Source organism: Nothoprocta perdicaria, unplaced genomic scaffold (genome assembly GCF_003342845.1).
Source record: "Nothoprocta perdicaria isolate Ctin4 unplaced genomic scaffold, notPer1 scaffold_246, whole genome shotgun sequence".
Taxonomy (NCBI): domain Eukaryota; kingdom Metazoa; phylum Chordata; class Aves; order Tinamiformes; family Tinamidae; genus Nothoprocta; species Nothoprocta perdicaria.
The window spans coordinates 531,260-552,914 of NW_020455473.1; the positions used below are offsets into that span (position 1 = coordinate 531,260).

At 40.3% G+C, this 21,655-nt stretch overlaps 1 protein-coding gene and 1 long non-coding RNA gene across 4 annotated transcripts in view; both read left to right on the top strand.

Moving 5' to 3' along the window:
* Positions 1 to 1,910: 1,910 nt before the first annotated feature.
* LOC112947786 lies at positions 1,911 to 3,680 on the top strand. Its single transcript, XR_003249475.1, has 3 exons — positions 1,911 to 1,941; positions 2,065 to 2,531; positions 3,368 to 3,680. It is a non-coding gene; the product is annotated as an uncharacterized LOC112947786 (long non-coding RNA).
* A 609-nt stretch (positions 3,681 to 4,289) lies between these two features.
* PCDH17 (protocadherin 17) overlaps positions 4,290 to 21,655 on the top strand; it is an 87,368-nt gene continuing 70,002 nt past the window's right edge. For all 3 annotated transcript variants that reach the window (XM_026039924.1, XM_026039925.1, XM_026039926.1), the window contains exon 1: positions 4,290 to 7,283. In XM_026039924.1, the coding sequence (XP_025895709.1) occupies positions 4,668 to 7,283 (2,616 nt within the window). In that variant the 5' untranslated portion in view covers positions 4,290 to 4,667. The remainder of the gene's footprint in view (positions 7,284 to 21,655) is intronic.

Below are 21,655 nucleotides of genomic sequence, written 5' to 3' on the forward strand. Positions count from 1 at the left end.
ACTTCTTTTACAAACTGCAGAGTGCCTACAAATGCATTGTGAAGACAGAGTATTTATTGTGTATTGCTGAGTCATATTAAGAAAAAAAAATAGAATAGGGATTATTCTTATCAAAAAAAAAAAAAAGAAAAACAAAGAAAAAGAATTGACAAATATATCTTTTTTAATATGAAAATCAAAATATATATCATAAACATATCATATAGTATATGCCACTGTAATAGCGAAATGACTGTATCTTGCGGTTGCTCCACCTGCTCCTTCCTAAGGAGAAGTAGAGATAAGCTACGTGCATACACGTGCGCGCACATACACGCAGAATATACCCCACATGCAGCAGTAACTGCAGCACGCTAGAGGGAGCCATTACATAATTGCAATGACCCCCTTTAATTTATATTTTATTTTATTTTGTATATATATATTTTGCTTTTTTCCCCCCCTACTAGAAGAACTCGCGTGCCAGCTACGTGGACATCCCGAGATATCCTGCAAGGGCTGCAGAAGGAGGAGATTTCGGAAAGCGCAGGACTCGAGGTCCCCTCGTCACTCACCCCGGGGCTTTCTCGGGCGCTCGCTCCCCGCGCTGCTCTTAGATGTGGCTTTTAGAAATAAGTGCCTTAGCCCGAACACGCTGGTTTTTCCCAGCTAATCTGAAGCCCTGGGGCGGGAAGCATAGCCGGCTCGTAAACAGGCTCCGGATTCCGTCTGTCTGCCGCTCTCGCGCGGAAAGTTGGCACGTCTGAAAGTAGTGAGTTTACGGCAGCGCTAATGTACGTGTAGTTTATTTATATTCTGCGCTTTAACACAGCGCTGGTTTCATAGCGGTGCCTCGCCGCGCACGGCAGGGCTCTCCATTTCAGAGCCACCAAGAGGTCTCGGGGGCTGCGGAGGGGTCTGGAAGGGGCTGCTCATTTGGATGCATAAATTCGCAGGACTTCCTCTTAAGTTGAGTGGTATCATAAATAACGCGAAGGAGGCTGGAAAAGGTTATCCCGGCGAGCGAGGAGCGAGGGGAACCACCCCGCTAAGAGCCGCTCCTCAAATAACACTCGGGAGCGCCGCGGGGCGGGATTTCCCTGCGCGATCCGTGCTTCCCACGCCCTGCAAGCGGCGGTTCCCCGTGGGCGCGGTCCCGAGGGACATGACACTCACCTGCCCTCTGCGCCTCCGTCCCGCGGGGCCCCCACGCCGTGGGGCGCCGGCCAGGGCGGGGGGGGAGCCCACGCGAGGCGCGGAGCGGGCGGTGAGAGGCGGGCGGGGGTGAGTGGGTGGATGGATTGTTGCGTTTGCTCGACGGGTGTTGTTGCGATTCCCAGCGCCACTACAGAGAGACACGAATGCCACGCACAGCCCTYCGTGGGGGTCGACACCTGCCTCGCCACCCGCGACGGGGCCGCGATCGCGCGCACGGAGCTCCCGGAGAGAGGAGAGCTGGCCCCAGTGCCTCCTCCTATTGCATTATATATATATATATATATAYATATATATATATATAAATTTTTTTTCGAGGATCGTGGAAGATTTGTTAATATCCCTTAAAAAATAAATAAAGCCCGTGGCGGGGGGGGCGAAGAGAAGGCGCTTCAACGCGTAGGAAGGCGGCACTGTAGTTCGCAAGCAACAAGCCCTTCTCACATCGTTAGTACCCCCTCCTCATCCCCATGTGTCCCCCCCCCCCCGCGCCCATCTAAGCGATCTAATCAATGACACCCGGGCGCCGGGGGAGGGATGGGGAGCCCGGCCCTGGCTCCGCCCCGCCGCCCTGCGGCCGCCTCCCATTGGCGGGGAGGCGGGGCGGCGGGCGGCCGGCGGCGGCGGCGATTGGCTGGCGGGGAATCAGTATCAATGTTTAAGCGGCGGCGTGAGGTGAATAGAGGCAGTCGGCGAGCGGCGCTGGGCGAGCGCGGCGGCGGCGCGGGGAGCGCGGCGAGTGCTGCAGTGAGCGGGGAAGGGAGGAAGGAGCGGGGGGAGGTGGAGAGACGCGGCTCCAACTGTTGATTTTTTCCTTTTTTTTTTTTTTAATTTTATTTTTATTTTTTTTTTTTCTTCTCCTCGCTGAAGTCTCCGCTCGTTACCTGCGGGGCGGCTGGTGCCATGGATTTGCCATACCGGGGATCGGCGTCGCCTTCGCGTGCTGCCTGGCCAGGACTGGCGACCGTCTCTCTGAGAGGGGCCACCCATCTATGAGGCGGAGAGAAGAGATTTCTCTTTATTTATTTATTTATTTTGCATAGCAGCCCCTCTTCCGCAGATTGCAGAATTAACTGTGTACTTTGGGTCCGGACTTAAAGAAGGAAAAAAAAAAAAAAGTGCAGAACTGAGACTTGGAACTAGCTGTATGTCGGGAACCTATGATTTTTTTTTCTTTTTTTTTCTCCTTTTAATATGAGAGCTCTCTGACTGTTTCACACATAGCACTGAGGGAAGGTGGTTAAAAACACTCAGCAAAGCAAGAGACAGACGCGCCTCTATGCCAGTGAGTGGATAACAGCCTTGTTTTCCTGATCCTCAGTCTCCCGGAGGAAGAGGTATAGTAAAAGTGCAGCTCAATCCGACACCCCCCCCTCCCCCCATTCTTTATCTTTTTGCTCTCCTTCCTTCCAAAATATTAAATCTGATAAATATAAATATATATCTGTTCTGTCTATAGAGTGAGTCAGAAAAGCGCTAGGAAGAAGCTGCAACTAATGTCTGTGAAGGGAGGAACATGAGGCGATAGTGAATGTGATTTGTTCCACTGGATCTGACTCATCCAGCAGGCTCAAACACCTGCATTTTTGGATGTGTCACTCATTTATTTCTAGCTGTTAAAAAGAACCCCGAATAATATTTAGTTCTTTCCCCCCAATATCTGCCYTTATCACCCATAAGTGGGGAAGGGAGATTTGTAGCAGGGCTGGTATTGCTGTTGCACATTTTTTTTCTTATATTTTTTTTTCTCCTCTCCACGTACACAAACCAAGATGCCCAGAGAGGCTCTTAGGTTGCTAAGATGTCTCACACCAGCTAAGGAGCTGCCTAGGGTTTAATATAAGCGAATTAGCCGATTAAAAGATCTGCCACTTTTATTCATCACCGAGGTTGTTTTTTTCCCCATCCTTCCCCCTACTCCCTTAAATGAAGAGGACCAGGAGGCAGTGTCATTGGAAGGAGATGCTGAATAGAAAGAAAAGAGAGGCACTTGACAGCGCAGCCCTCTGAATGCAGAGACTGTTTCCCTTTTAGCGAGAGACTGAGTGTGTGTGTGTGTGTGTGTGTGTGTGTGTGCGTGTGTAGTGGCTTTGCTTGCTCTCCTTTCCTTACCCACCGCCTTCCCACTCTGTCTTTATTTTCCTCTTTTCTCCCCTCAAATCTGTGCGTCCAGCCATGGGTTGCCTGTTGATTTCCTCCCGACTGGAGAGAAAAGCAAACTGGAATTAAACTGCAGCGAGAAAAGTGCAGCTCCTGAGCCACGCAACACGCGCGTAGACACACAGCGAGAAAGGATGTGGTGGTGGCGGCGGCTACTGGCCTGTCTTAAAGAAACCCAAGTGTGCATCTGATTGAGCACAGCCTGTGATTTCTTTCAAAATATATATTTGCTCTCCTAATGATGACGATCGGCTGGTGGGTTTCTTAATTCTCCACGCACACATGCATGCAAGAGTGGGAGGCTGGTACTAGAGGGAGAGAAAGGAAACTACGAGACACTATTTTTTTTTTTTTCTCATTTTGTTTTCCCTTCTGAGCTGCAATTCCCATTCCCTCCTCTTCTGCTTTGGGAAGGAAAGAGTGAGCGTGTACAAGACAGAGGCGGGGGGGGGAAATACCGATGGCAGCGAGATGCAGCTTGCTGCCGCGAGCAATGCAAGATTAGATCTCTAAATGCAGCAAAACACTCCCTGAAAACCAACAACCCCGAGGTGCAATCAGACATTTCACTGCCTCTCMCTGCACACGAAGAGGGCTTCAACAACAAGCTGAGACTTTCTTCCCCTTCTGTCTCCCTCTTGCCCCCCCTGCTCCACTCTATCAATTGCATCACAAGCAAGGAGCAGCAAATAAGCTTTTTCCCCCCTGCTCACAGTCCTGTGGCCACCCCTTTTTCCATGTATATATAGATACACCTATTAAAAAATCTTTTTGAATGTTTTTAGAAAAGCAACCACCACTGCTGATTTTTTTTATTATTATTATTTTTTCTTATTACCCTTTGTACAACGGAGATTCAAGGATCGGGAATGCTTCACCTACGCTGAGGACAAGATCTTTTTTTTTTTTTTTTTTTTTTTTTTTTTTTTTTTTTTAATTCTCCTCCTCCTCCTGCCGAAGTTGAACAGCTGAAGTACCCAGGAGGGGATCATAAGCACAACAAAGCGCTTGCCGAAACACTGCCGAAGCTGCTTCATTCCCCCCAGCTCCAGCCCCCTCTTTCACCCCACCAGTTGCTCCCTCTCTCTGAGCTACATGGTCCATTTGCTGCCTCTCATCCTGTGACTCTGCAGATATTTTAGAGCAACAGGTCCAGGAACTTAAAATACAGGGGTGGGGAGAGAGAAGGCGCAAAAAAAAACCACGAAGAGACACAGGAGGAGGAGGAAGACTAAACGGAGTGTAGGAGGCAGAGAGACGGGGACAGCCCTGGTCGCCGCTGCAGCTGCTGCCACCYCACCCCCTGCACGGGGATGTACCTTTCCATTTGTTGCTTATTCCTATGCTGGGCTCCTGCCCTGTCGCTGAAGAACCTGAATTACTCGGTGCCCGAGGAACAGGGAGCGGGCACGGTCATCGGCAACATCGGCCGCGATGCGCGGCTGCAGCCGAGCGCGCCGGGTGGCGGGCTGCTGCCCCCGGAGCGTGGCGGTGGCCTTGGGGGCCGCGGCTCGAAGTCCACTTTCCGGGTGCTGGAGAACTCGGCCCCGCACCTCCTGGATGTGGACGGCGAGAGCGGGTTGCTCTACACCAAGCAGCGCATCGACCGTGAGGCACTGTGCCGGCGCAGCGCCAAGTGCCAGCTGTCGCTTGAGGTGTTCGCCAATGACCAGGAGATATGCATGATCAAGGTGGAGATCCAGGACCTGAACGACAATGCGCCGACTTTCCCCTCCGACCAGGTGGACATGGACATCTCAGAAAATGCTGCACCGGGCACCCGCTTCCCCCTCACCAGCGCTCATGATCCAGATGCTGGGGATAACGGGCTGCGCACCTACCTGCTCACCCGTGATGACTATGGTCTCTTCTCCCTTGATGTGAAGTCCCGTGGAGACGGCACAAAGTTCCCAGAGCTGGTGATTCAGAAACCTTTGGACCGTGAGGAGCAGAGCCACCACACCCTGGTACTGACAGCGCTGGATGGTGGTGACCCACCACGCTCGGGCACCGTGCAGATCAACGTGCGCCTCATTGACTCCAATGATAACAGCCCCGTGTTTGAGGCTGCTTCCTACGTGGTGGAGCTGCCAGAGAACGCTCCACTGGGCACTGCCGTCATCGACCTCAATGCCACCGATGCTGACGAGGGCACCAACGGGGAAGTACTCTACTCATTTAGCGGCTACGCGCCCGAACGCGTCCGTGATCTCTTCAGTATAGACCCGCAGAGCGGCCTTATCCGTGTGAAGGGCAATCTGGACTATGAGGAGAATGGCCTCATTGAGATTGACGTTCAGGCCCGAGACTTGGGGCCCAATCCTATCCCTGCACACTGCAAGGTCACCGTTCGCCTCATTGACCGCAATGACAACGCACCCACTATCGGCTTTGTCTCCGTTCGCCAGGGAGCGCTGAGTGAGGCTGCCCCACCAGGCACTGTCATCGCTCTGGTGCGGGTCACCGATCGTGACTCAGGCAAGAATGGGCAACTCCAGTGCCGGGTGCTGGGTGGTGGTGGCGGGCCTGGTGCTGTCCCGTTTGCCCTGGAGGAGAACTATGACAACTTCTACACTGTGGTTACAGACCGGCCTCTGGACCGTGAGGCACAGGACGAGTACAACGTGACCATCGTAGCCCGTGATGGGGGCAACCCCCCACTCAACTCCACCAAGTCCTTCTCTGTCCGAATCCTTGATGAGAATGACAACCCACCCCGCTTCAGTAAGAACCTCTATGTGCTGCAGGTGCCTGAAAACAATATCCCAGGAGAGTACCTGGGCTCAGTCTTGGCCCAGGACCCTGATTTGGGCCAAAATGGGACAGTCTCTTACTCCATTCTGCCTGGGCATGTTGGTGATGTCTCCATCTACACCTACGTCTCTGTCAACCCCACAAATGGTGCTATCTATGCCCTGAGGAGCTTTAACTATGAGCAGACCAAGCACTTTGAGTTTCGTGTGCTGGCCAAGGACTCAGGTTCACCCCACCGTGAGAGCAATGCCACGGTACGCGTCACTGTGCTAGATGTCAATGACAACGCGCCTCTCATCGTCCTTCCCGCCCTCATCAATGACACCGCCGAGCTGCAGGTGCCTCGCAATGCAGGTGTGGGTTACCCTGTGGGCACCGTGCGCGCCCTGGACAGTGATTTTGGGGAGAGCGGGCGCCTCACATATGAGATTGTGGAAGGCAACGAGGAGCATCTCTTTGAGATGGACCCAACTAGTGGTGAGATACGCACCTTGCACCCCTACTGGGAGGAGCTCAGCCCTGTGGCTGAACTGGTGGTAAAAGTCAGTGACCATGGCAAGCCCAGCCTCTCCGCAGTGGCCAAGCTCATTGTTAGGGCCTTGGCTGGGCCCCTGCCTGAGGCTGGTGAGCCACAGGTGAATGGCGAGCAGCATCGGCGACCGCACTGGGACTTGTCGCTGCCCCTGATCGTGACCCTGAGCACTGTCTCCATCATCCTGCTGGCTGCCATGATCACTATTGCCGTGAAGTGCAAGCGAGAGAACAAGGAGATCCGCACCTATAATTGTCGCATTGCCGAGTATAGCCACCCTCAGCTGGGAGGAGGGGGAGGCAGTGGCGGGGGAGGAGGAGGCAGTGGCAGTGGAGGGGGCAAGGGCAAGAAGAAGAAGATCAGCAAGAATGACATTATGCTGGTGCCCAGTGAGGGCGAGGACAGCCGGGGCCCCCTCAATGTCATGAACGTGGTGAGCAGCCCATCCCTGGCCACCTCACCCATGTACTTTGACTACCAGACCCGCCTGCCCCTCAGCTCTCCCAGGTCTGAGGTGATGTACCTGAAGCCCGCCTCCAACAACCTGACTGTACCCCAGGGACATGTGGGCTGCCACACCAGCTTCACAGGGCAAGGGACTAACGCCAGCGAGGCTCCCCCGAGCCGGATGTCCATAATTCAGGTAGGAGACTTTTAGAATACCCCGGACCTCACTTTAGACGCTGGTTTAACTTTACTTTTTGTCTGCAGTGATATCTGCTGTCAGGCACCACTGAAGGGAACAACACAAGTCACTTAAGAGAGGTGGACTTAAAATAAAAGTGGCAGCAGATCGCATTGGTGGGTCTGCTTCTGCAGTCACACTGGTGTTTCCTGTGTGACTTTAAAAGTAAATCTGCCCTGAGATAAATGGAGTTACAGCAGTGTAAAAGAGGTGTGTGTGAGAGTGCAGGCAGGCATTTCATACATTTGGGCAACTTTGGAGTATTTTCCCTGATGATCATCAGACAGAGATGGGCTCATCTACAGGTTTCACTTTGTTTTAATTTGGGGTGGGGAAGGAGGAGGGCATGTCTGAAGAAGTCATATCATCTGCAGTAACTAACAGAACATGGGAGAAACTCTACACACTGAGGACATCTATTGCAACAGTGTATTATAGCCTTCCAATCCTGTATGTAAATAAGAGTTTTCCTCCCGAGATGTATGCTTTATTTTTTTTTTAATTTCCTTCTTCAGAATATATATATACACTTAAATATTTATTTTTGACACAGAACAGAATTATTGGGGCCCCATTGCCTCCTCCTCTCCCCATAAACAACCAAACTTCCAATGTTGAAAGTTTTGCTTGGTCAAGTAGAAAAAAAATGTGTGTGGTAATTCCCTCCTACCCCCCAAATGTTAACAAAACTCACATCCTGTCATAAAACAGCAAAACAACCGGTCAGATTTCCAGTAGCCTGAATCAATATTGATTATTGCTTTATAGCGAAAGACTTACATGTTCTCTTTTCTACCAAAGCTCTTTTAGAAATTACAGCTGGGCTGCATTCTGCTGTCAGTTATATCCACACTGTCTTACTAACTTTTATGAATGCGAGAAATGGCAGAATTTGGACCATTTTAATTTTTAGCAGCTAGTGTCAAGTGCAAATTCAGAGGGTATATTCCAGAGCAGTGAACTTGCAGACTGAAAGTGAGGGCAGAATTTGGCTCCAGTTGATTTAACATGAAGTGTGACTTCATGATTAATGCATCCTAATGTTCAAATTCTACAGGTATGTTCCAAAGAGATTTTTTAACATTTGAATTGAATGCAGGCTCTGGATAATGACTATTAAATATATTTGAAATGTCATATCTGTTTTGTCCTGTGGTTCTCCTCATATGCTGTTCTTAGTCATAGGAGAATGAGCTGAGTGTATCAGAAGTGACACAGACTCATTTTGTGTATGCAGCTAGTGGGGAAGAAGTTGTGCTGCAGAAACTTATGTACCCCCCCCCAAAAAAAAAAAAAAATATATATATGTATATACCTTTGAGTTATCATACTGTGCAATCTGTGCACATCGAATGTTCTAGTTGCCGGCTGCATCTAATTTTATAAACCAAATAGGTAGCCTCTAGTAATTGTCAAGTAACCAAAATTCTAGCATTGATTGTCTATAAATTGAATATATATGTTAAAAGAAAAAAAAAAAAAAAGACTATCTGTACAATGTCACTGTGAACTAATACTCAACTCACTATTTATTGAGCTGTGTCACAGAAACAGTTTCATTTTATGCCTATCATGAATTTGTGTTGCTATCAATTAGGTGAGTAGAGCAATACTTAAAATTGGAAATTGATTTTAACAAAAAGTGACACTTCAGGAAGGAGCTTAGGTTAGGGCACAACCGAAGATAATTTGATTTATAATTCATGCTTTAAAAGACAAATAATTTTCAATGACACTTGTTTAAGTAATGTCAACATTTTTTACTGTAAAATGGAGTGGTCAGAATGCTATTTTTTTTCCAAATGATGAGTGTACTAGTTACTAAAAGATAGAAAAATATACTTTTAAAAAAACATGTAATGTCTTTATAAAGCAAATAATTCATGTATTGATCCTACTGAGTAGTAAAAATCCAATTGTAGTGTAAAATCCCTATGGAAAATATGATTCCTTTTTTTTTTTACAGTGTTCACTGTATAATATCAATCATGATTTTTTTTCCTGAGATCTATATAAAGCTAAAAGAGGAATTTCCTCCCTTAAAAAGGTGTGTTGTGGTTTCTATAAGAGTTTCCGATATGGTAACCGTAGCAAAAGTTCACCATAATTCCTCCTAGTACATGCTGGCTTAGTATATATCTATTTTTTTTCTTTGCTTTCCCGCAGTATCTATACAGAGTGTTCTGGCTATTTAGATAGTCTAACTTGTAGATTAGGAAACATTCATTTTTCATTAGTAAATGCCCCTTTGAATGTATTACTAACAGAATATTTTGTAAGTATATTAAAAGAGCAAATACACTATATTACAGAAGTTGGGCTATGCTTAGGAAAGACACAGAATTAAAGTAGTCGGATAAAGAAACCTGGTCCTTTTCACTGTAATTTTTTACTACTAAAAAATACTTTTTATTCTCTATCTCTGTATCCCTACAGTAAATTTTTTATAAAACTTGCACTTAGAACACAGATGCTAATTTGTGTCTGCTACTGTTCTTCTACATCATGTAAAATTCAAGCTGCAAACTTGTAGAGAAAGTGTAGAGAAAGTGTAAATGATGAGCCCTCTCTCTGGATCTAATATATCCTTGATCGCTCCAGGAAACCTGTATCTGGAAGAGTAAATTGCAGAGTTAGGAATCAAAGGTATAGCCTGTTGAAGAAGGGAGAGAAAAAAAAAAAAAAAGATAGAGAGTCCAAACAGCTGCTGTGTCATCTCCTTTCATTAATCAATTGAAAAAAAAAAAAACTTCATTACCTCAATATGACAGAGCTAAATGATTGTGTAAAGATTCTCTAGCAAATATTCCTTTTTTTTTTCTCGAGGTGTATTACTGAACCATGATAATCCAACACTATATAATTCATAGAACTGAACTGCTTTCCTTCAGTCTCATTTTCTCAGCAAGTATCTAATGACAGAGGTCTCTAGCAAGAGACAGTTATTAAAATATATATATGTGTATTTAAAATATGCTGTATTACTTAGTTCATTCAACTGATTCTATAAATATTTAAAATGAAATAAATAATTGCTTTCACAGTAAGATCCAGATTTTCTCACTCTTATGAGGAGCACATAACACTTTTTCTGCTTTGCAGTAAGAGCCAGTGAAGTCAATAAACCAGAATATGATTCCCTTATTTCTGCTGAATAGTATTTTATCCTACAGATAGCCCAATTAAAATCAATGAATACCTGTGGAGTAAAGTGTTACTTAGTGACCATGGGTTTCAAGCTGACCCAAAAGGAGGCTGAATAAAGTACAGTCTGATTATGTGTAAGAGCAGGGTAATCTTGTCTCTCTTAAAGTGACTTCTGTTATACCTTAGTCATAAGTTTTAACAACTTATGTTTTACTCACTTCTTTGTAGCCTGTAGTTATATGTGATGGTTTTGTACTTCACTTTTTTGAAACAATGATGTTCTATGATATAGTAATTCAATGATTTAAATATGCATCAATTATATGTGTAGAATTTTGGATTAATAGCTAAGGATAATGAATAGCTGGAGCATTGATGTAGGAGACTTACCAGTGCTTAGGACCTCTGAAAATCAGAACATTTGTGATTTAATTTAAATTTAAGGTTGATTTATATGAAAAGCAGTGATTAACAACGYGCTGAGAAGTTAAGACAAATACACATTGGCATGTTTTATCGTTTTTAACTTCAGCAATCATTCTAAKCATATTTTAGGAACAGTATTATGTACTCCAAAAAGCAACTCAATTAAAACATTTAGTTAAACTAAATAACTAAATATTTAGTTATAAACTCTGTAGTCATAAATGCCAGATTCAAAATTCTTTGGAAGCTTGGAATCACTTCAGATCCAAAATAGATATTTTTACTGTGGAAAAAGGAGATAACTGGAGACAATGGAATCTCCACATGTCTGAAAGAAGAATTTTCTAGACCTTAAGTTCTCTTATGTTAATTCTGGCCATCTCATTCTGGTGAGTAAATCAAACTTGTCTGTTCACCTGACTTTGAGAAACAGAATTTGAATTTGTGTTTGAAGAAGCAGAAGTAGAATGCAATATCATGTATATGTGTATATGTTCAAATCACTCCTGCTAAAAAACTTCTGTGTTCATGATAACATAGGAAAATCTTTCCTTAGAACAAGCAGCAACTTCTTTTCCTTCAGGTTTACAGCAGATAAAAGGGTGGATGGATCCCTTAAGAAGGTTCTAGAAATTGATTCTTTCAAGTGCAAGAAAGCTTTCTACATATTCAAGTCACACTGATAATCCTAGAGATTATTTATTATTAGAGTTGTGATGCAGCGTGGAGGGATTTGTAAATRTATCAGCAGTGAGAGAGGAGAGAATATAGTAGAAGCGGTGGTCACAGCTTTTATTAAACAACAACAAAAAGAAACGAAATGTGTTACAAGTAGTTCTCAAGCTGGGAATTGCCACATTTACAGAGGTATTCAGTCATGTAGCATTATAGGATAAAGTACAGATCATTCTTAATACTTCAGGCACCTGACGTTTACGGTGTGTCAGCAGATTGCTGCCAAGTCCCAGCGCAGCCTCATCGTCAGGTGTCTTGTAGTATCTAAGAAGACAGTCTTCAGGGGAAGTAAAAAACATAAAGTGTATTCATGCTGCTCTCTATTAGATATACTGTTGTTCCGTGGTTTGCTCGGAAATGCTTCATTTCAGAAATGTCAGTGGTCAGGATTTACAGAAAGAAGAGAGCAACTGCTGCAGGACAAGGGATACCAACTTTACTTGCAAAAGTTGCATTTCTTCTCAGTATTTTAAATTTGTGCCTCATAAGAGGTATTGATTTTGATTGCTTTCTCCTCTTCTGCAAATGAGGAATGCTATTTTTTCTCAGTAGAGCTGGTAGAAGTTAGTGTGACACTAACTGGAGGGGAATGGGGGAGTTCTGTGCATTTGCAGGTTGACAGGTTTGTACATTACAATTCTCCACACTTTAGATTTTTCAGCAGACACTAATTTGTCATGATAAAATTTTGGAATGACCTAGCTAAGATGCGTTGTGGTGATTTTTCAAATCTTATGGTAAGATCTTAAACATATTGTGAAATAGTTCCTTTCAATGTGTTAAATTTGTTACATAGCTCTGTAGCTTTAGGTTTMCCTGTTTGTTGAAGTCAACAGCAGTTCTGATGTGTAAGAGTTGTGAGATGGCACTTTTTCTATATATTTTTGCSAAATATTACTTTTTTTTTCCCTTTAGCATAGTCTGCATAAAACTATGACACAAAGTACTTACACCTTGTGTACCAGACCAGATCTGATAATTTACAGCTCACTATGGTATCCTCCCTAGGAGCTGAAATAGGCAGAGGAAGCAGGACTGGGCTCCTATTTTGCAGTAACCTTATCAGTATAATTTATAGCAATGTTATTTCAAAAGGATCACTCCTGATATACAGTGGTCCATATGGGCTCCAAATGCTCCGTATGGTATAAGATAACACAATAAAAAATATAATGGGGAAAAGACAATTTTAGAGACTGAATTAGGAAATACTGGTATTATAAGAAAAAAAAGGATGTTGCTACAATATAAATTCTTGTTAAGCAATAAATTAAGAATAATAGCATCTGCATGGAATTTACTGCCTTACAAAAGAGAAATATAATGCCGGAAGAAAGTTAGTGCAGTTAAAGTAATTTAATCGTGCAATGTTTACTGGTCCACAGCTTTCAACRGCTCCAACATTTGAACTTTCCTCATGTCTTAAATGAGAACTTTTATGTGAATATGGAATTGCCAGTGCAATTCGTACAACTGATCCATTGATGAGTTTACTTTTAATAATCCAATGGCCAAATTTCTGATAACTTTCCCCAGTTAGTCACAAAGGAACAAGGATACTTCTGTTCCCGTCAATAGCATAATTTTGACTTCATTGCTGAATTCAATGGTTCAAGACCAAATTGTAACTGAGATTTTTATTGAATACAGTTAAAGATGGGAGTGGGACAAAGTGAAGTCTAGTTTCTCGTTTCAGATCTTCAGCTTTTTTTTTCTTTTTTTTCTTTTTTTTCTTTTTTTTTCTTTTTTTTACATCTTTATAAATAGCTATTGAGGAAATTGGATTTTAAAAGCTTATATAGCTATGATTTGAAAGGTAACATGATTGGTTGTGCAGCTGAAAGAAGAAGTCAAAGGCTCTGTTAAGCATTTTACTGAACATGATATTTTCATATATTTATAAAAGTATACAGAATGCATCATTACTCTTAAAATTCAGCAAATACTATTACATACTAAATAATCATTAKATACATGTGAATAATTTGCAAATATTACTTGGAATTAAGAAATAGAAACAAACTTGTTTTTTTTGTGTGAGACAAAAATCTCAAAAAGAACTTTTGGTCAAGTCAGAAAATTTGGCTGTAAAGCAGTTGAGGTTTGTTTTTAGATGGAATGTTTCCTATTTGTTTGCAGCAATTTTTCTTCCTTTTCATTATCTTCCTCCTTAGAAAATGTTAACTTACCAGGCGATATTTACATTTATTATTATTTTTTTTAACTAGTCCTGCTTCATTTCCTTTTTCTTTAATATTCCTCCAGAAGTTAAAATGCCTCATCAATTAATTCTAGGTTTTGTTATGCACAACATTGAAACTATGTAATCAATGTCTATGTATTTGATTTTTTGTCTTCTGCCTGAAGAAAACAGACAGGATTCATGGCAGCAGTCTAGAGATACTTCCTCAAGRTTGAGGAGTGCCTACATATATAAAAAAAAGACATTTTGTAGCTAGTGCCAGTATTTCCCAACAGGTTAAAAAAAAAAAAAAAATCTCTGAAAGGAACTTAAACAATGATTTGTTGACCAGAGCAGAAACACAGCTCTGTTTTTATCTTTAAAAGTATAGAAGCAATCCTTTGATGTCAAGAGGTCACAGTAGAACGGTTGGGACAAATTCTTGCCGCAGATAGCCTGAGTGCTTGATACGCTCAATTGTATCACTTCTTCAGCTGTAAGAAGAGAAGTGGTGAAATTAAAGCCAAAGGGTTCAAGAACATGGGGAAAAAGCAAAACTCTCAGGGGACTGCAGGCTCTTACCTAAACACATACACAAAAAGAAAGAAAGAAAAGGAAAAAGTACTCAGACGAAAGCGAAAAAAATATTATTTGCAGAAAAAAAAGGGTTTTTTTTTGATTAAGAAGATTTTTACGTACTTTGTTTCACTTTTTTTTTTTTTTTTTTTTTTTTTTTTTTTTTGAGGGAGAAATGGAGATTAACTAGTTGGTGGGGTTTTTACTGATATKATGGCATATAACTGAGTGGCATACAGCCTGACATAAATCTTAGCCAGAGTGCATTCTAAGCCTTTGTAATACATCTGTCATGGACTTTTTAGTGCAATCTTTTTTTTATTTATTTATTTATTTTTTTTTTTTATTTTTCCATAGATGTTACTTTTGTAGAAGATTCTGGATTAATAGCTCTCAATTCTGTGATTCAAAAAATATTGTAAGACTTTTATATAAAATAGAGTTAAGTGAGGCATTTGAGAACAAGCAGATATGTATGAATGCTACTGGTAATTAGGATATTAGACAGTGCTTTATGTAACCTCCTTAAGCAGTCATATATTTCTAGCTAAATCCCAAAGGCTGCTGCATACAATTGCTGCTTATTAAGGTCGCAAGAGAAGCATCTCTTTACTGAACTCTTCAATGAGTTATTGATATTACCTTTAAAGAATGGATAATATAAAATTGGACCATTTCTCACTTAAAAAGTGAAGGTACCTCTTTTTTTTTTGGTCTGAGGATGTCTGCTCAAAGCTGAGGAGTCTCTGTACATGTAAAGAAAAGATATTATTCAATTATTTCATTCGATTGTTAGTGTGACTTGCAGAAGGACAGCATAAAGAACATCTGCATCTCAGTTTCATGCAGTGAGGGGATATTTCCTCTTTCAGCTCTAGAGATAACGAGTCCCACACTGATCCACAGGCAATTTAGCATGCTGGATGAGTAAAATCCCCCAGGTGAATATCATATTTCACATTAGCCACAGACCTTTCTAGTGATTTGGCCCCTTCTGTATCAGACCAGTGTACTTATGGTTTGTAAAATACTTTTGCCAGTAATAGTAATGATAATAATAACAGTTGCTAACGGTGTCCGTGTTCCATGTTGGATGACTGCAGGGTCCAACGCATGGGAAAGGAGGACTGCAAAGGAAGAAGGAAAAATCTCGTTACAARACACAAGCACATAATTTCCATTGGGTGGGTGGGACCTCTGATCGATGGATTGTACGCTCTTTCCGTGACAGACATACGAAATTAGGTTCAGGCAGTGTTTCAGACAGTCTATTGATATATGTGTGACACGCGTATATTTGCCTGTACTAGTTCTAGTGACACTATGATTACTGATATTTGCAGTCCTTGCCCTGGAAGGCTTCCAGGCAGTTTTATTGTATTGAAATGGCTCTTACAGTTCATTGAGCATCTAGCATAACACTGTTGAATATGATTGGCGCGTTTGCATATATTTATTCAAAAAAAAAAAAATCACACAGTTAAACTGCATAATTATGGGAAAACGAATCATAACAATAAAAGACCATTTAAGTTAACAAGATTTGTGATCAAAGGATAAATACAGGTTGGATAAATGAGACTCTAGATGTAACTAATCTACATAAATAGGCTCTGGACTGATTAGAGGAAAAGAATATATTAAAATAATCTAAAGGTATTAAAAAGCATTTCACTTCAGTAGTTTTATAACATCTAGTTTCATATCATGTATTTTTTAAGATTTCCACTCAATAAAAATAGCTGTGTTCAGCGATAAACTACTTTTATGTGTTTTTGTTTCTTGATTAAAAATGTTTACAGTGCAAAGGAAGCCTAAAATAACATAAATAAACAAAAGTAACATCATAAGTTTTCCTTCCAGTTTGAATATATTGTGTGTCAAAAAACCTAAACATTTTTTTAAGTCTTAATTTTATTTTTTTTAATGCTGCAGTGCTTTTTTTGATTGATTTTTAATTAAAAGAAAAACATTAAAGGGAACATTTAAAGGACAATTTCTTGTTTACTGTCTTTATCAGCAGAGAGCAGCCTTTGTAGTGTTTGAAAGCTGGTGCATTAAAAATCAATTTCAGGTCTTCAAAGCTATAAACTCTTGCTTACTTTGTAGATATATACTGTTTTAAAAAAAAGAGGAAGCACAGTTGACAATTGAATTAAAAACAAAAGGTAAATAATAGCTTCATCAAAATTTTGAAGGATTCTAATGTATTTTTAATAATAGTTAAAGAATATTTATAGAAAACTAACTTGTGAATCACAATTTATACCTTGCAAATGCATAATTTGTTCCTAAAGACAGTTATATGTATATTTTTTATTAGGAACTCTGTTTTAAATTTCTGTTGGCATCATGTTRTTTTAAATGGCTGCCATGATTTAAACACGTATCATGTTAGACAGTATCTTTACTTACTACATATCTGCCTATTTCTTTACAGATTGCTACCCAGTTGCTTCTGGTTAAGATTTCTTAGCTACAATTCATTAAGAAAGAGAATAATAATAAAAAGTGAGCTACAGTGGGCAAAACAAATTTCATTAATACTTAATGCCACTATTTAAATTCTATAAAAACTGTAAAGGTCACTTAAAAAAGAAAAAGAATAACTTTGTTTTAACAAAGCTAGTCAGATTTAGCACTTGGATGTATCATACTAAGGGTATGATAATTTTTCCATAAATTAAAAAAGAGCAGAATCATATCTTTAATCAGCACATAAATAATTTCAAAGCCTATAGAAACTAACTTTCTTTTATATGTATAATTGCATTAGTATTATGTCTCAGAGGGTACGATCCTTCAAATGCTTATTCAGTTAATATTTTAATTTAGGTCAATAGAAACACTGAATTAAATAGATCACTTACAGGAGCAGGGTTGCTGATATCCGCAAGCATATGCAGAATTCAGCCCAGAATCTGTTGGTCTTTATTAGCTGAACTGCTCCCTGTTGCTCCTCTCCTTCGCTTTAAAAACATTGCAAAGCTGTAAAAGCTGTTCATTTCACTTAGCCTCAAACTGCATTCTCTAGTACTCTATTGAGATAGTCCTGATGTCTGAATATTTCTTTTTTTTTTTTTTTTGTGTAGACTTTTGTAATTTGATATGCAGATTTGAAGATCATAAAAACAATCCTGCTTTGATGATCATGAGCAAGATTATCCATCCGCAGCTGTAAAGTACCAAGTGTGTTCTTTTCTGATCTCTTCATCATTTCAGTGGATCAAATGACAATAAGAATATAGTGGAATTTAGAGTGCTCGGGAAATAATGAATTTAACATTTTTTATTTTTTTTTTTTTAATGACAATCAAGAAGTTATGGAAACTTTAAATTTCTAGATTATATTTCAGGTAACTGCCTATATACAAGTGTGTGGGTACATGGAAGTGGAAGCAGCATAGATCTAAAAGAGCCTACTAATAGTACATGTCTGTCTTTTTGTATATTGTATATGATCTGTGTATAGCTGTGTAGCAGTGTTTTGGAAGAAAGCAGAAATCTACAGAAATCTAGAAAAYCTCAAGTTTAGAGACATTCTGTTGTCATGTTTTTCTGAGGCAAGTGTATTGGTAAGGAAGGACCACATTTTGTGCTTTATGGTGCAAGTGATACATCATGCTTAAAACTGTGCATCCCACTATCAGCCTTCAGGACTGAGAGTAATGATGAAGAGGGAATATAAGTCATGTGAAATGTGAGGATAATCATCACTCAATCATTTTTATTAACAACATTAGGTATTAAAAAAGCACATGATAATTTGCATCCCTTGACTTCAARGTAAGGAACATATCACTCAGCTGTGTTGCTCCAGGGTGAAAAAGGACAGGTAAATAAAATGTTTTAGGATATTTCTTTCAAAGCATAGTCTTCACTTTGTCTAAGTCAATGTGTTTTGTCTTTTTGAAACACCTGTAGCTTCTTTTCAGTCTTAGCTGAATAGAATAGTGGAAAAGGCAGAAGTAAGTGGATGGATTTATTTTATTATTTATTCATTAGCCATCTTCCTCAACAGTATATATCTTGTTATCACAATAATATGATTCGATTTCTTAATAATAGTTTCTTACAAGTGTAAAGTAGTTCAATTTCAGGGCTCTTATGTCCTCGTTTGTTTCAACCAGACTTCCAATATTTTGGAACTTGTATTTCAGTTCATTTATTCTTTAATTTCATTTCATTTGTACATTAATTTCAGTTCATTTAATATGTATGCATGCCACAGAGACAGGGCCTCTACATCCTCCTTTGCTTTAATTCTGACAAGGGAACCTTGGAAGTTAGTAGATAGATATCCAGATTTTGACCAACCTGTCAGCCTACTTTACTTGAATTASAGCAAGAAAAAACTGCTTCTATGAACAAATCTAAACTTCGGGAATTTGGGCTAGTATTGGCAAAGATCTTCAGCTAAAGGTAAATTGCTTGTAGTGGTAATGGTCTTGCTGATGCCAGTAAATGAAATGGGGATGCATGTTGAATAGGCAGGGGAGGAGACAGGATTATTTAAAGGAAAGGTTTTGTTCTGAGTTAAGTTTTGTGCCATAGGTTTCTGTAATGTTTTATAATAAAGACAATTACATAGTAATTTGGGTTAGAATGCATACCCAGTTCTCCATCTGAAAACCCAATTTGTTACTACCTGTGGCTATTCRTATTAAAAAAAGAAACATAATTACTATGAGTCTCAGCAGTCTAAGAGTAAATTTTTGCAATTACAATACCTCCCTTGGGCAGATGTGTGAAAATGGCAGATTAATTCCTGCCAGTATCTGTCTGTTCCTCCTATGTTCTTAAGGTTGTTAGTAGGTTGGATTATCATTGTATTAGTACGGTTTGTTATACTGGGGTTAAGTTTAAACTACAGTTCTTTAAAAATAGGGTTTGAAACCATTACCTTGGAAACCTTCTGCACTGAAGGCTGATGTACAAGACCCTAGAGTAAGATGCTAATTCTGTTTCATGAATGGTGATTGATTTTACTCTTGGTCTTTGTGTATTTTAGAAGGGCATGTCATTTGAGAAGATTTAAACAATAACAACCAACCTAAGTTTATCCATTTTTAGCATTTTATGGTGAAGTTAATAAAGTTGTGAGTGAACTAAAAGCCATACTTGGCCCTTAGTATTTTGTGTTTCTTGTTTTATTTGCAAAATCACAATGGACCTGTTAGGAGAGAACATCAATAAGTCAAGATGAGGTCATGAAGCCACACAAACAAATAACTAGCCATGGAAAATAATGCGATTCAACTTCTAATGAACTTTTCTAGCTGAATAATACTTTGCAAGTGTGTTAATTAATTAATTGCACAGGCTGTGCTCTGGAAGATCATTTTGTGCTGATAAATATTTCACTCCATGTTGAGTCTCAATGAAGTTGGCATGTGGATCATGTGGGCTCATGATCCACCTGCAGGGAGCAGCATCAGTCTGTGTTACATGTTATAATATTGAATATTCAGGAAAAGCAGTATCAATGTGTTACATTTTTTCCTCATTTTTTATGAGTTTTTGTTTGAAATTTCTTACGCTATTGSTTTTGTGCTCTTTCCACACACTTGGAGAAAATGTTTTGTTTTGTTTTGTTTATTCTATATTTACTCTGACTTGAATTTGTGGTTTRTGGGTTTTGTGATGTGAGCCTTGTTTATAGTAAGTTGCTTTAACCCTTTTCTTTCAAAGTTCATGTTTAAACAAACAAACAAACAAGCAAAACATTGTATATTGCTTACTTGTAGTTGAATTTATCTTGTTTTGATAAAGGTGCTCAYATGTTGGCTAAGCTTCCTGGTAGTTAAATATAGGGGCGGACCCATAACTTAATCAATGTACTCTAACTAGCCACTCAGTCGAATTTGAGCATGCACATTCAGTATCTCCAGGTCTAATGAAAACTATAGCAGTATCCTAGGTGTTGGCAAACTCAGTACTGACCTAGAAGGTAGAGGACTTCTTTTCATCTGAGGCTTGCTACAGAGAACTTTTTTTTTTTAAGTGGATCTTCCTTATATTAACAACGAAATCTGATTTCAGAATCCTGAAATGGAAAGCTCTAATAAGAAGGGTTGATAAAAAATACTGGAGTTAGTTTGTTTCCCTAGACTGTTAAGAATTTCCACGACCACTTGTGAWTTTATTGAGCCTGTAGAGATCCCTGGATAAGTGTATTGTGGTCTATATGAGATAATCCTATCAAGAMAGACAACTCTTCTTTTCATGTTACATCTTCTGAATCAACTTAATATATGTAGTTGTGTATAAAATCTTCGCAATGTCACTGAAGTGACAGAGATCAGTGAAATGACGATATAAAGGCTTATATCAGAAAGATCTTATTTTTCTGTGCAAGATTACTTGACCATTGCTATTGTATTAATGAGATGTTAGATCAAACTTTGCATTTTATGAAATACCTTTTTTGGAGGCACATGTGTGCTGCTGTTCTAAAATGTATTTAGGGACAAACTTCTYGCTAAATTTGTGCAAGCCTAAATTATTTATTATGTGTCATAAGTAATAAATCAACTCATCACTATTTTGCAGTTGAAAATCTCCTTACCCAGGGATGTAAGACTGCAAAGTTTGATGATTCTGTCATGAATTCAGCCATGGTTTAGGCAGATTATTTAGTGGTGTGCCTTTCTATAATGCTAAGACCAAAGAGTTGCATGAAATTAGACCTCTGTATCTTATTATAAAATGTTTATGGAATACCTAGTTGAGGTGGTTGTTTTTTTTAACAGGATGTTTTTTTAACAGGATGTTGAAAGTTGAGAAGTTGAGAGTTGCATGACCTAAATAAGAAACTAGACAGAAGGAAATCAGTAGATTCTAGCATCTGTAAGATTTTCCCCCCCGCGCAACTTGAAAGGAATCATTATTTTCCAGAAATGGATGTTAAGAAGAGGCAGGGAATGTAGTTACAGCTCTAAAAGAAAGGAGATAGTCCAGATTTACCTCTTCTGCAGACTGTCACCTCGGAAGAAAGCTTCAGTGTCCYTCTTTAAGCATGTTTTCTCTGCAGGCAATGTGGCTTCAGAATCAAGTCCTGCTTAATCTCTGACTCTAACTGTTTCTCCTCTCTTAGGAAAGAAACAGAGAACTGCAGTTTTGCATTGATGTTTCCATCCTAGCCAATCACCTTTCCCTGTCATTTCCATTATAAGTCACTTTAAGTCCTGGCCATAGTGAAGACCATATGCTGGTGTAGATTAATATTATGTTTAAGAGATTCTTTTTTTTTTTTTTTTTTTTT